The 14,395-nt window shown below is 42.4% G+C and overlaps 2 protein-coding genes across 2 annotated transcripts in view; one reads left to right on the forward strand and one right to left on the reverse strand.

Annotated features, from left to right (window-relative positions):
* Positions 1-4,164, forward strand: part of ap4e1 (adaptor related protein complex 4 subunit epsilon 1) — a 28,724-nt gene extending 24,560 nt beyond the window's left edge. The window contains 3 exon segments of the mRNA XM_084335168.1: positions 566-657; positions 660-725; positions 1,177-4,164. Of these exon segments, the coding sequence (XP_084191294.1) occupies positions 566-657; positions 660-725; positions 1,177-1,337 (319 nt within the window). The 3' untranslated portion in view covers positions 1,338-4,164.
* A 2,422-nt stretch (positions 4,165-6,586) lies between these two features.
* Positions 6,587-13,759, reverse strand: cyp19a1b (cytochrome P450, family 19, subfamily A, polypeptide 1b; the record flags this gene model as incomplete). The annotated part of the gene is made up of 8 exons (XM_084335169.1): positions 13,635-13,759; positions 12,298-12,452; positions 10,980-11,156; positions 8,963-9,077; positions 8,758-8,872; positions 8,268-8,430; positions 7,069-7,310; positions 6,587-6,826 (listed from the first exon to the last, which is right to left on the reverse strand). Exons 1-8 carry the CDS (start codon positions 13,742-13,744, stop codon positions 6,587-6,589), a joined length of 1,317 nt encoding a protein of 438 aa, XP_084191295.1. The 5' UTR covers positions 13,745-13,759.
* Positions 13,760-14,395: the final 636 nt, after the last annotated feature.

Here is a 14,395-nt window from a genome sequence, read left to right on the forward strand (position 1 = left end):
ATACACAAGTAAAATTACTTTAAAATCAATTCTAAAAGAGACAGGGAGCTATGTTCTCCCTTCCACATATTTTTTTTTGTTTTGTTTTGTTTAGTTTCAGGGGAGGGGCTTATTAAAGGGATAGTTCCCAATTGTAGACCCCTTGTAGTTAACCACAAACGAATGCAAAGTCAGTGGGGCCAAGCTCCTGTCTGTACACGTTGACTGAAACCTACACCATGGTGCGCACAAAATTGATTTCACATGGATTCCGTCGGCTTGCAGAGACAAGGAGCTTGACCCTGTTGACTTTGCTTTAGTTTGTGGCTAACTAGATTCATATAGTGTCATATGTATCATATGTCTATACTACTATGCACTCCAGAGTTTAGCACTCAAGTTCAACACTGTTTGATGAAAAAAATCCCTGACCCTTAGCTGCCAGAGTTGTACCCTCTGCTGACCTGTTGTACACAACTTGTAAGTCGCTTTGGATAAAAGCGTCAGCTAAATCACTGAATGTAATGTAAATATTGCATCAGTAGTGTGCTGAATAATACAGTTGATTTTCTGTTTCCTGTTTCAGGCCTTTGACAGTTTCCACGGAAGAGTATGGGTCAATGTGGCTGTCGTTCTCTCACGACGCCAAGCAGAACCTGACTCTCTTGAACGATAACCAGATCCTCTCGCAGCCACTCTGACGGCCCTGAGGGAGAAGCTCCAGCTCCATGTCGTGGACATCATCGGTGAGGAGCTTTTACTGTTCCTCTCTGTCTCGGGTGTCGTATTGACCTCTCACTGAATGAGTTGATATCTCACCTTCAAGTGAATTAGTTAAGATCATAGGCGTAGGTTATTATTTGATATGCAGGTTTATGACCTTATCTCTCTCTACACACATATGCTACAGGGTTATATCTGGAAAGTATGGAAACATATGTAAAATAATTTTGATTATTTGAAATGTTCAGATCTTTAAAAATGTATTATCTTTTTTTTTGGGGGGGGGGGGGGGGGGGGGGGGTCTGGAGGTTTCTGGTTCCTTCCTTGAGCAAGACACATAACCCCTAACTGCTCCCGATGAGCAGGTTGGCACTTTGCATGGTTGCCTCCGCCGTTGGTGTGTGAGTGAAGAGGTGAATATGAGGCATTAAAAAGCGCTACATACAGTAAATGCAGTCCATTCACCCCCTGCAGGGTCGGAGGGCATCGTGGCCTGCCAGCTGCTCCAGGGCCAGCCGTGTCTGATCCACTGTCGTCTCCACGGGGGTTCCCTGGCCGCCTGGCTGCGCTCCCCGGTCCCCGAGCTGCCTGACTGCCTGCTCTACCACTGTCAGAGGGTCTTGCAGGAGCACTGAGCCTCCGGACCACCAGACCCTCTGTGAGGAGGAAGGAACACTGGAGTGGCCAGGCTGAACGCCAGCGCCGTGCGTCAGATGTCGTCTACATCACACCCGCTGCCGCTTGGTTTTGTCTTCCATTACATGTCGTTCTTTTTGCTGTTCCTTCCCGTTTTATATTTATTGCCTTTTATTTATTGTAACAGGCAAGTGGACAGATTACTTGATGTGTTTACAAATTTGGAGCCCTGGTTGGGAGTGACCTCAGGGCAGAGTGGACTTTGTGTTCAGTTCTCTGGAGTCCTGGTTGGGAGTGACCTCAGGGCAGAGTGGACTTTGTGTTCAGTTCTATAGCGCATGCCTGGTCGTCGAGGTAACGCCCTCACAAATATGTCTTAAAATGGCGAGCGGGCACCACAAGATTTGACTTGAATACTTTTGTGGATGAAGTGTATTTCATGGGTTTGAGTGAGTCGTTGGGGAAATGTCTGTCTGTGAATCTTCACTACTGGACTCACAGCTGGAGGAGACAAGTACACATAGAACAGAGTTTTGTCCAGCCCCTTAATCTGTAATGTAACACCCAATGTACAACTCTGTAGAGAATGAATTTGGAACAGGTGGCTGTGACAGCAGCCAAAGTTGATTTTCTGGGGGGTAAAGCTGTATATTCAGGGTTGGAATTGATGGTACTGCTATAATAGTGTGTCCCATGATCATGAAAACAAAGGCTCTCTTTTATCAAAGATTTACCATTTCCACATGTTGTTGTCAACACAAGTCTTAACTGCACCTCCATATGACAGATTAGAGGCTCTCAACTTTCAGATATAACACACAGGACTTGTACATGTTTACAAATAGTTATTTGGCCGCTCTGGTCCATTGAAATAACATGTTTAATCTGAGTGGCCATTCCCATCCAACAGATGTCATGCTGCTTATCTATCCTTACAGAATGCATAGGGAAGATGTTAGCATGAGTTCCAAACAAAGCCGTACAGAACAGAATAGAACATTCAGTTCTATGGGATTCCCCGTGGACCTTGCTATTCCATTGCTAAGGAGAACGGGTTTGGCGCCCGTTTATTTCCCATCAGCAGCTGAACAGTATTAACAAACATTGCAACGGGAAAAACGAAGGGTCCTATTTAGAACGTTCTCAAGGGTAGAGAAGGTCTGTTGGGAGTTATGCGTTTAGTTGACATTTTATCAGGAACATTTCAACTTTCTGTACGTATGGTTGAAATAGACTAGAGAAGTAATTTACAGGCTTAAGCATGGTGCCTTTCAGAGTTACAGTACCTGTTAAAGGGGCATTTTGTAGATTTATTTTAACCTGGATAATCGGACATAAAGCTTAACTAGCGTGTCTTGAGAGCTCTGCTGCATCCCCATAGTAGGCCCAACTTGAGGAGAGCTGAAGAAAATATCTGCAGTTCACTAAAGGTCTGCTGATCGTTTCTGATTATCACGTGTCCTCCTCGTGACAGAACGATGGGATTAAAGTTGAAAATCATGGAAGTGACCTTTTAAGTCTTCACTGCAGATGTGTTAACGTTGTTACATAGATGGATTCACACGCCTCATTGGTCCAAAGTATTATGTTATGGCTCAAGGTAACACCCGATTACAGCGGTTAACCCCTTAGGGTGAAGTCTTAGAAGTAATGGACTATTGTAGACCAGACAATAGATCCACTCACATTGCTCTGTTCATGACAGCATTGGCCTTCTTCACACGGTGGCCAGCATTGATTGATTGATTGAAAATGTTATTAACAAATTGCAGAATGGGTACAATACAGTACGGCTCAATACACTTTGGTCGCCAAAAACGCCTTGCCACGTCATTCCCCGCCATGCTCATTCTGCCAAAGACGCCATACCACATCTTTGAGATCAATATTTCAAAAATCTGTGATCGCAATCATATTTCTCCCCCGGAGACTTGAGATCTACTGTTGATCCCCTCTCAACTCTCCAACGGTTCAAGAGCGCCATCTGGTGGCCGATCGGCGGATCGCTCAAACTGGAAATGGAAGCTGGTGCTCATTCCAATTCGGTCCGATCACTCGCTAATAGTCCTGGGACTCAAGCTAGACACAATGGATAGCAATCCGTTACCAATAACTCGATAAACAACATGATTTGGACGTATATACTATTATACAACCTGGAGATGGATCGCATATTTCTACATCCCATAATAGGAATATTTCTGCTCCACGCTCATCGCCCAACGGCCCGAGGAAGCTACGGTTAGTTTCAGCGTTATTTTTTAACGTGTTCGATACAAACTGCTCTAATGATCATATCACCCACACTAGATGAATCATCTAACGTTGGCCACGGAATTATAAACGACCCCCCCCCCCATCCGGTCAACATCAGATGATAAGTAGTAACTTCTAGAAGCACGTCCATTTGACATTTTTTATCTCGTGCAGATTGCTATCAAACTGTATTTGATCATCAATATAATGCATTTGGGGCTATAAATCACGTTCTGGAGAATGCTGCAGAAAACGATAAAAACATACTTATACTTTAGACCGTATTTTAGTATGAATATGTGAATGAAAAAGTATAACGGTGCTACACCCTGAACAATAGATACTTGACGTTGAATGGGCCATAGTAATGTCAATTTAGCAATACAATTTAAAAAGTTATAGCCCTGCAAAGAAGGGGAACTTCTCCATAGACAAATAGAGCTGGCGTGGGATGGTTTATTCTGAATATAAGCCTGGCGACCAAAGTGTTAAGAGGATGCAGACCAGAAAAAGACTTTCGTCTTGTTTACATCAGGGTCTCCCATTTTCAATTCATCAAGACATTTATGACATGCATGACATACAAATATACAGTACTGTTTAAGAGAAAGATATCATAAAAAAATATATATATACATTGGAAGGGGAAGAAACTGTACATTGGGGGGGGGGGGGGGGGGGTTGGACATCTACCGGGGCCAGTTTCTAATTGCAGCCACCCGTAGGTGCTCTTTGAGAGCGGTTTTGAAGCAGGGTAGGGATTCACATTATTTTACGGCTGTGGGTAGGGCGTTCCACATTGTTGTGCCATAATTGCGAAATGTGTTTAGTCCCTTGTTTGAGCCGAATCTGGGTTGAACATGATTTGTGGAACTCCCTCTGGTGTTGTGGTCGTGGTATTCACTGACCTTTGGGAAGTAGACAGGTACACGGGTACCTTAGTGATGTAGTGTATCTTGTAGACCAAGGTTGCTCAGGTTGGGATTCGCTGAGTGTGACATGAGAGCAAAATGGCCACCATGTGAATACGGTCAATTGGACATGGTGAAGTTGTTGCCAGCACTTAATTTGTTCGTTTTGCAGATGCTGTGTCTGATGTTAATATGATTTATTATCTATGCACTTGTGCGTTCAAGTTTGTAAGTTCACAGAAAGAGGTGGATCCCATAGGAGCTGGGGCAATTATTATATTTTTGTATCATTGCAGTATTTCACATATTTATTGGATATATATTCTTACAAATGTAATATTTTATATTGATTTAATTGTGAAAAGATTACAACAGACTGAACAAACATTGTGCACCAGATTCTGCTACAGAATCTAGGGTTGGTCTTTGCTTTCATTATTTAATCTGAGGGAAATATGCCTTTTTTGTTTTGTTTTTGAATGCTAGCTGTGCAGCACGGTGTGTAACTGAAGGCCCGTCTAAAATGCTAATGGTTATATAACCATTACTAACCTTACTGTATTGTTCTAATGCCAAGGTGATGTGTGTTGATTTGTGCCTGTGGTACAGAAGAGGCCGGCATACTTTTAAGAGTGCCTCAGTACATTCTGCTAACTTCAGATAAATCTTGACAAGTCTAAATGAACTCGCTGTTGACTCGCTGACTGTTCATTTAATAGACAGCCATGTTCATTTAATAGACAGCCATGCAGAAAGTTATGTGTAAACAAAATAAAAAGGCAAAGGGCAAAGCCACGGCCATGAGAACATAATGGGACAAAATATCCCTGGTGTTTATTGACTTAAAGGTGCTATAGATAACTTTCAGCCACTAGATGTCACACTAGACCACCAGCATGTAATTTATCCAATCCGGTGCATTCCACGTGGGGGAATGGGAAGTCGGGAGGGGATACATGCCTGCAACATTCATTAATTCAGCTAGCACCCGCAAACAATCTTTGAATGATAAATTGATGAATCAATAGTTTTTTGGTGGGAAAGGCAATACTTTTATTCCACACCTTTCTAAAAGCTTGATGTTATTTTTTATTTTTATTTTTTTGAATGATTACTCTACATAGAAATGTTATCTCTATAGCACCTTTTAAGTACAATTATTGGTGCTTCAGTCATACTCGTTTTCAGTGAAGTTGTAACTGTTCAAGTCTTAATTAAAATGATCTACTATACTGGAGCGCTGCTCAGACGTACACACGGGTAACCAGCCAAACACAGGAAACACTTAAGTAAATAAGGGCGAGGCTGTAAACCAGAGTTGTGTTTGTTTTATGATGACTGAACAGGGATGCTCGATATTGGCTTTTTTACCGATACCGATATACCGATATTGTCCAACTCTTAATTTCCGATACCGATATCAACCGATACCGATATATGCAGGGTCCCCCCCCCCCCAAAAATGGAATAATTTCAGGTATTAACATTACATATCTCTTGTTGTGGAATTAACACAACATTATGCATACTTTTGACTAAATAAAATCAGAATTTGTTCTTACTTGCTTGCCTGGGTAAATACATTTTTTTAAACCGATACCGATATTTTCCGATATCACATTTTAATGCCAATATCGGTAGGCCGATAATATCGGACATCCCTACTGAACACCCATCAGTAGGGCATGACTGTTGTTTGATGCATACAAACTATTTTAAACACGTCTCCATCGCCAGATTTCAAACCTGAACACTTGAGGTATTCTGGAGTAGCACTCAAAGCGGCGTTATTCCTCTACTGTCAATACAACACCAAATAATGGTATGGTGGTGGCCCAACAGCCAATTTTATTTGACCAATTCCTCTAAATGGTAAATGGCTGCATTTATATAGCGCTTTTATCCAAAGCGCTTTACAATTTGTTCCTCACATTTGACCCATTCACTCACACATTCACACACCGATGGCAGAGGCAACCATGCAAGGTGCCAACCGCAGCTATCTGTAGATATAGATACCTTTATGATGTCATTACTTTCTTCAACTCAGTACAGTGCAGACACACAGCAGGTAAACACTGTCAGTGCTGTGGTGTGGCTCTGGGGATGAAGCGCATGGCCAGGCTGTACTGGTCCTTCACAAGCTGCTGGGACAGGTCGTTGGTCTGCCTCATGCTGCTCAGCGTGCAACTGTCGCGAGGACACACCGTGTAGCGGCATAGCAGAGTCACCAGGATGGCCTTCATCATCACCATGGCGATGTGCTTGCCCACACAGGAACGCGGCCCGCAGCCAAATGGCTGGAAGAACCGACCTGGTACCTGAGAGAGAGACGGAGAGGAAGAGGGAGAGAGGGGGGGGGTGAGAGACGGGAGAAGGAGAGAGGGAGGGAGAGAGAAGGATGAGATCTGATGGAATACAATGTGTGGAGGACTGTGTAACTAGGAGGGATATGCAAAAAGACAAATTTCAATTGCCTTGTGTACATTGACAATACAAATTGTTATTTGGTGCGTGACGCTAACATTTGAAATAATCAAGTCAATCGATCAGCCGGACTTACTGTTCTGTCGAAATTCTCCAAGCTGAATTCGTTGGGTTTGGGGAAGAATTCAGTCTTGTGCATAAGACCGATGTTGAGGATGATGTTGGTTCCTTTCGTCACTCTGATGCCGTCGATGGTGTCGTCCTCCAGAGCCTTCCTCATGGTGAAGTCCACCACGGGGTGGAACCTCATGGACTCGTTGATGAAGCTCTCGAGCACTTTCAGGTTTTCATAGTCCACCCTTTCTGCATCCTCATCACCTGGAATTGAGAATGCGACATGTGATTGTTAGAATGTTTTGTTCTGCACTTAGAGTAGGGTTTCACTTTGGATAGTTTTGTGTTTCACTTTGGATAGTTTAGTGTTTCACTTTGGATTGTTTTGTAGCAGTGGAGAGGGAGGGTTGGGATTCCTGTACATTTCCTGAGCTAGTTCCAGTTCCAAATTGACTCATATTTGGATTAAGGACTAATCCTAAACCTTGTATCTATAAAATGTCACTTCATCCTATCGGACTGCATGGGGTCTTGATGTGAAATGTGACAGGCCTACTTTGTCAGTTGACATTCTCAAAAATATTTCAGAAATCATTTTGTCTGGGCGGCTAGGTGGTGTAGTGGGCAAGGCGCTCGCCATCAACGCTGGAGACGCTGGGTTCAAATCCAGCTCTCGGCGTTGCTATCAGCTTGGCTGGTCGTTCATACTAACACAATTGCCAGTGTTAGGGGTGGGAAAGCTGATGGGTGGGTCCTGGGCGTTGTGGACAGCGACCCCTACAGTTCGGTCGGGGCGCCTGCACAGCGAGGGTAGGATCTGGAGGGAGGTAGTGTGACCTTCCACACGTTACACTCTCCCGGTGAGAATCTGCGCTGCCAGGCTGGCTGCCGGCTGGCTGCACATGCGTCGGAGGAGAAAGCATGCGACAGTCTCCGGCTTCCCGGACCAACAGTAGGGGGGAGTGTGCAACATATATATATATATATAAAAGGTAAATATGACCATATATGGTTCCATATACTTCCCAGCCCCTAAGAAACACTGCTTTCGAAATAAAGAGGGAAGCAGCAGTTGTGATTGGAGGATCAAGAAAAGAGGGCGGGGCTTGAAATAGATTAATATGACCTATCTCAGAGGGAAGCAACAGTTGTGATTGGAGGATGGGGAAAGGAGGGCAGGGCTTTAGATAGGGTCCACTGTGCTAATGTGATAGCAGTCACCTGACAGAGAGGTCATCTCCTCCAGGATCCTCAGCTCCACCTCTGGGTGCTGCTTCAGCAGCATGAGCATGAAGAACAGGCTGGTGGACAGAGTGTCAGGGGCTGCGATCACCATCTCCAACACACACTGCCTGACGTTGTCCCCTGAGAGCTGGCCGTGGTTCTGTCCAGCAGAGGAACACACACACACATGCACACACTAGTTTCAGAACAAGGTCTGGGGAATTGTCCGAAATTCAACACCAGTTCTGACATTCCAAATTTGATATTGATTCTAAAGCTATGCTTTTCGCCATACCTTTCTTTGTTGAATGAAAGAAGATTTTGTTTTGCGATAGAATAAATAGTTTGTGTAATATGAAAGCTATATATACCATTTGCTTTAAATAGGAAAAAAAATGTATTGTAGCGTTTTCTGATACCCTACTCGGGACAATTTTATTTATTTTCTTTTAACAAAAAGTTTATAGATTAATCAACAAAGACTGACTTGGGCAAAGATTAGTTCAGATGCAAAGTCAAGATCATCGTCCAGCTTCTCAGATTCACTGATAGTCTTTCTTTTGATCTCGATAAGGCTCTCCATTGCATCCTGTAGCTCTCGTCTGAAACAAAGAACCGATAGATTAGGCATTATTGGAAACCATGTGCCGCCCGTTACCCAAGTACCCCCCTGGCATGTGCGAGGTTCTTACGCTGCTCTCTTGTGCTTATTGTACAGCCATCCGATCTTGAAGAATATATCAGGCTTGATCAGAACGGCTTGCCAGGCCTCGAAGTAGTTCTGGATCTTCATCAACAGGTCCTTCTCTGGGTTACAAGGAACACAAACACTGGTCTCTTTTGAAAGATAACATTCTGAAGTTTCTTACACAATAAAGAAAAATCACTTTTAGTGCTAATGGAATAGAGTAACATAGGGCTGAACTTGAGTACTTGTACGTTTTTCTGTAGTAGTTGCAATATCCAAAAAGATAATATCCCAAAAAATGTGTATAAGCTGGAAAACACTTGAGTGCGGGTCCATAGCCTGAAGTCTTATGTAGTACAGGTCAAAATTTTATAAAAACCCATTCAGAAATGGGTGATTAACACTTTCAGCGCCAGCCATTATCTCCATCCTTGTAATCAATGGGCCACGCTTTAAAAGATAGGGATTTTCACTGTGAGTCACAATGTTTGCAGAGCTATATCTATATTCTATATTATAGCTATGGAGACAATACTATGGCTCATTTGACGGTCACTATCTCTCGTCCAACATGTAAAAAATAGTACATTTTTTCATGTATACGTTTGCGTGTTATCCCGTGGTGAATATTGTATAGTTTCAGAGTGATCCTGGCTAATTCCTGGAAGCTGCGTTATGGAGCGCTATGTGAATTTTGCTAAAGGCGTTCGTGTTGCTCGCCTAGACACGTTACTATTTCCAAATCAAAGGTATATAATAGGTATTATGTTTCATCAAGAATGCATCAAAGGGGAGGGGGGTAATTTGTTGATGCTCTGATCGTCAGCAACGGCATACGTTTTGGAGTATGTGACATATGATCGTTGCAAACGATGTGAAATAATTGTTGGATCAAAGTAGGATTGATGTCATATAGTCCTTACCTTTACTAGGAGGTATCCCAAAAAGAATATTCCAATTGTCTGATCGCGATTTCCAGTATTGATGTCCATCGGGTCCCTGACGTGAACTGGCACAAAATATGCATGAAGTGTTCTGAACGCGTTTCAAAGTGCTCGGATGAAGCGATTCACTTGGATTGGTCTAAATTCTCCGCCCGGACCATATACAATGTAACACACAGTGTGAAATAAGGTTTCTAAGGGTAGGCGATACTGCCACCTAGCAGGATTCGGCCGGTATTGCATTCTCAGGGTCTCAGAATGAGTTCCAATGGTAACACCGAGGTCCGTGAGAGTGTATCGGATATTAAAATTGAATAAAAGAAAAAATTATGAAAACTATTGAAAACCCAACTATACTCCTGATTTGGCGCTCAACGCATGGCGAGACAACCCGACTATAGTCGTGGTTGGCCGTGAATGAGTTAAGAGCGATTTTGGTAAACTGTGTACAAAAAAAGTTCTCCAGTTCTCCTCATTGACGGCAATGCATTCTGTGTGTTTTTCACTTCCTGTTTTCGTGTACATTTTCACCTAGATCCCTGATTCGCACAACCCCACATGGGATATCTTTGGAAAGCTACACTCATTGGCTACAACCCTGTCCCATCATTTTCGTAATCGGCGAATTATTGACAGTTCTAGAGCCTCGGGAGTCCAGGGTGGTAATCTGACACTCGCATGTACAAAGTCGCACACCTAACATATCGGCATGTAACTCGAGAACCGCTGAACGGATTTGGTCAGGTCAGGTGAGGTGGCATTCGAACGGAAACACATAGGGCTTCATGCTATATATTATATATTTTATAAAAAATGCAGATCCGAGCCGCTAGACGCTCGCAAAGTGCCGTGTCACGCCGGTGGGCACACCATCCTAAAGAGGGCCTGCATATGGGCCATTGCATGTTACGTAACTGGTTTTAAAGCACTATTGAGTGAGTGAGTGAGTGAGTGAGTGAGTGAGTGAGTGAGTGAGTGAGTGAGTGAGTGAGTGACTGAGTGACTGAGTGAGTGACTGAGTGACTGAGTGAGTGAGACAGTTCAGTAGCTTGTGTCTGCAGAGTGAACAGTACCCACCATTGAGAGGCACTCTGAGGAACAGCTGGTTGGAGATATCCACCACCATGCACCTCAGTAAGTTGAGAACATCCACATAACCTGACGGATCCGTCATCTCCTGCAGACAGTCTAGGTGTTTGGTTGTCGAACTCATGCAAATTCCCACTGTTCTCTGGAGACGAGGGCCTGTGAGGGCTTCCCACGCCACACCGTGGAATATTTCAAATAGTATGGTCAAATACTGCAAGAGTGTTCAAGATCCACATCTTTCCAAGACTTTATTGACTTGATTTGTGTTTGTTTTGCTCCCTTTTGTTAATTTCTTTTTTAAAGGTGCTACAGATAACATTCAGGCACGCCATCATGTAATTTATCCAATCAGGTGCATTCCACATGGGGGAATGGGAAGTAGGGAGGGGATACATGCACGCAACATGTAAACAACAACATTCATTTTGGACCCGCAAACATTTTGAAAATTATAATTTTTATTATTATCATTTGGGGGGCAGAACAGCAATACTTTTATTCTGCACCTTTCTAACAGCTCTGAGGATGTATTATATTTAAAACATTATTACTCTACATAAAAACGTTATCTATAGGACCTTTCATATAATTATTTTATTAATAATAATTAATAAAATACAGGGGACATACAGTGGACAGATTGAGGAAATGCAGTAGAAAGACATGGACTACATAATGGAGTTGGACCCTGCAGTCATAAGCAGGCTATGCATATAAAATCAGGCTATATATTTACATTTACTGCATATATATCCATATCTGTCTGAATATACCTGCATATAATCCCTTCTACCTATTTATCCACCTACATATAATCCATATAATTCTGTATGATAGCAAGTACAATATTGCTGTGTATAATGTGTGTATATATATGTATATATTTATACTTATACTGTATATATATTTATCCACATCTGTCTGTATATACCTGCATATAATCCTTTTTACATACCTGTAGATACTATATCTATATCTGTACATATCCCTTACATACTCTTACTAGTTATACAGCTGGCTATGACTTACTACCATAGTGTCTTTATACCTGTATCACTGTACATATTACAACTCTGCACATACATCTGATTAGCACTATATACTCAGTAGTACTAATTTATATATTTTATACCCAGTTGAATCACCTGTACATTGTATATTATTTCTTTACTATAACTTTACTGTTACATTTACACTCTGGTTGGATGCCAAACTTATTTGTGTTGTACTGTACTTGTGCTGTTTAATGACAATACATTTGAATCTAAATCAAAATCTAAAAATGTGAAATAAAGAATATGCTCACCTTTAGAAAAATATGTTCTCAATTTACTCCATAGTAAGATATCACTGTTGAAAATGATACCTCTCCCTTCCATCCCGATACACTCCAGTCCTTGTTTGCTCCCGAATCTGGCCGTGTAGTGGGCACTCTTCAAGACATGATACACTGCAGAGGACCTGCAAGAGAAGCCTGCCTTTCACTTCATCCGTCATCACTGAATCTATGACTTGTCAAACTAATGACAACTGAGTGAGTGGCATGTAGAATATTATCTTAAAAGGGGCACTTCACCCAAACACAATGCTGATTTATTTTGCATATCAAAGTAGCCTATTTGGATGTGTGTGAGATTATGGAGTTTTGCACACATTAAATTAGTTTGAATATCAGTTTGAATATCGGGGAATTGTTGTCATCTAGGACATTGAATCCTTGTGTAAATTATAAATGATAAGAAAACAGTCCCTATAAGACAAGGTATTACTATTATATGTCATGTAGCTGTAATTAACACAACGCAAGGTTTCAATGTCCCTGATGACATCACCGGTGGCCACATCCAAACTAATTTACTCTCAATAAGTGTCAAACTGAAACTGTAAAACTGTTTTGACTTTTCGGATGTGTGTGAGATTATGTGCAAAATAAATCTGCATTTTTTTTTTTTTGGTGAAGTGCCCCTTTAACACATTCGGGGCCAACCACGTATATATATACATGTTTCGGCGCCATGCTTAAATGGCCAACCACTGAATTCAGTGTGCAGTAAAGGAATATAGCATCAGCCAATGGACATATGGATCTACCAGATGGCGATCGATAACTGGGAAATCCTTTTTGCAGTCCAACCGGCCACAAGTAAGAGCGATTTGACGTCAATTTCAGCTTGGTCGGGCCTTGCTTTGATAGCCATCCACCCGGTCAGCGAATGAGGCTACTGAGGCTAATGCCGTTATTGGTAATCAATAATCATAAACGATGTCCCCCGCCCCCCCCCCCCCCCCCCCCCCCCACTTTCATGCATTCATGGTGGACCATGATACCGACGACAACACCATTCGATTTAACGTTATTAGCTTAGCACCCTATATCTCGCGTTCCAGGAAATACCCCAGAATATTCTACTATAATGTTCATATTCAAGACGCTATAAAATGGGAACGTATTGATGATTTTTTTTTTTATTTAAGGCATATTGAAGGGACGGTTTATAGTGTCAATTGACAATGAGAATGGACAATAATATAAAGTATAGATTTAGCTCTACAAACAGCCTCATGCACAATGAAAGGTTGTTATGAAATGCTGGCCGTATAGAGTGGGCCCCGTCTAATCCCAATGGCCCCGAATGTGTTAACAGGACTTGCTTGCTGAGAATCAGTGTCTCCTCCCCCCTGATCCAGACACGGACGATGCTGCCGTATTTGTTGTTGTAGAAGTTGCAGGCTGTTCCTATCCCGGTCCACATGAACCGGGTGTAGGAGAGAAGAGGGCCGAGCCCTGCAAAGAAGGAGGGGCCTGGCGACAGTGAGAGGTAGTATGATGATTAAAGGTGCTATACATAACATTCAGCCACTAGATGTTGCACTAGACCAGCATGTAATTTTATCCAATCAGGTGCATTCCACATGGGGAAATGGAAAGTAGGGAGGGGATACATGCACACAACATGTAAACAACAACATTAATTTTGGACCCGCAAATAATTTTTTTAATGATAAATTAATTTAATCAATAATTATTTTGGCGGGGGGAGCAATAGCTCTGTGGGTGTATTATTTATACAAATTACAAATAAATACTTTAAATGCTGCACTACTACAAAACACATGTTGCTTTTGTGCATGCCTAAATGTCTATCCTGTCACTACTAAAAATGCAATTACTAAAACCATGCAAAGGATGCAGCAATGGAGAATCAAATGGTAACACTTTATTTAGAACATACAGCCATGATGGATTGTAATAATGTATATGATGCAATAGGAACTCAGTGGCGGCCACGTGGCGTAGTGGGCAAGGCGCTCGCCACGAAATGCTGGAGACGCTGGGCTCGTCAGTTCGAGCCCAGCGCTCCACATTTGCTTTCAGTTTAGCTGGTCGTCCGTACTAATACACA

The sequence above is a fragment of the Notolepis coatsorum genome (assembly GCF_963971535.1).
Source record: "Notolepis coatsorum genome assembly, chromosome: 18".
NCBI lineage: Eukaryota > Metazoa > Chordata > Actinopteri > Aulopiformes > Paralepididae > Notolepis > Notolepis coatsorum.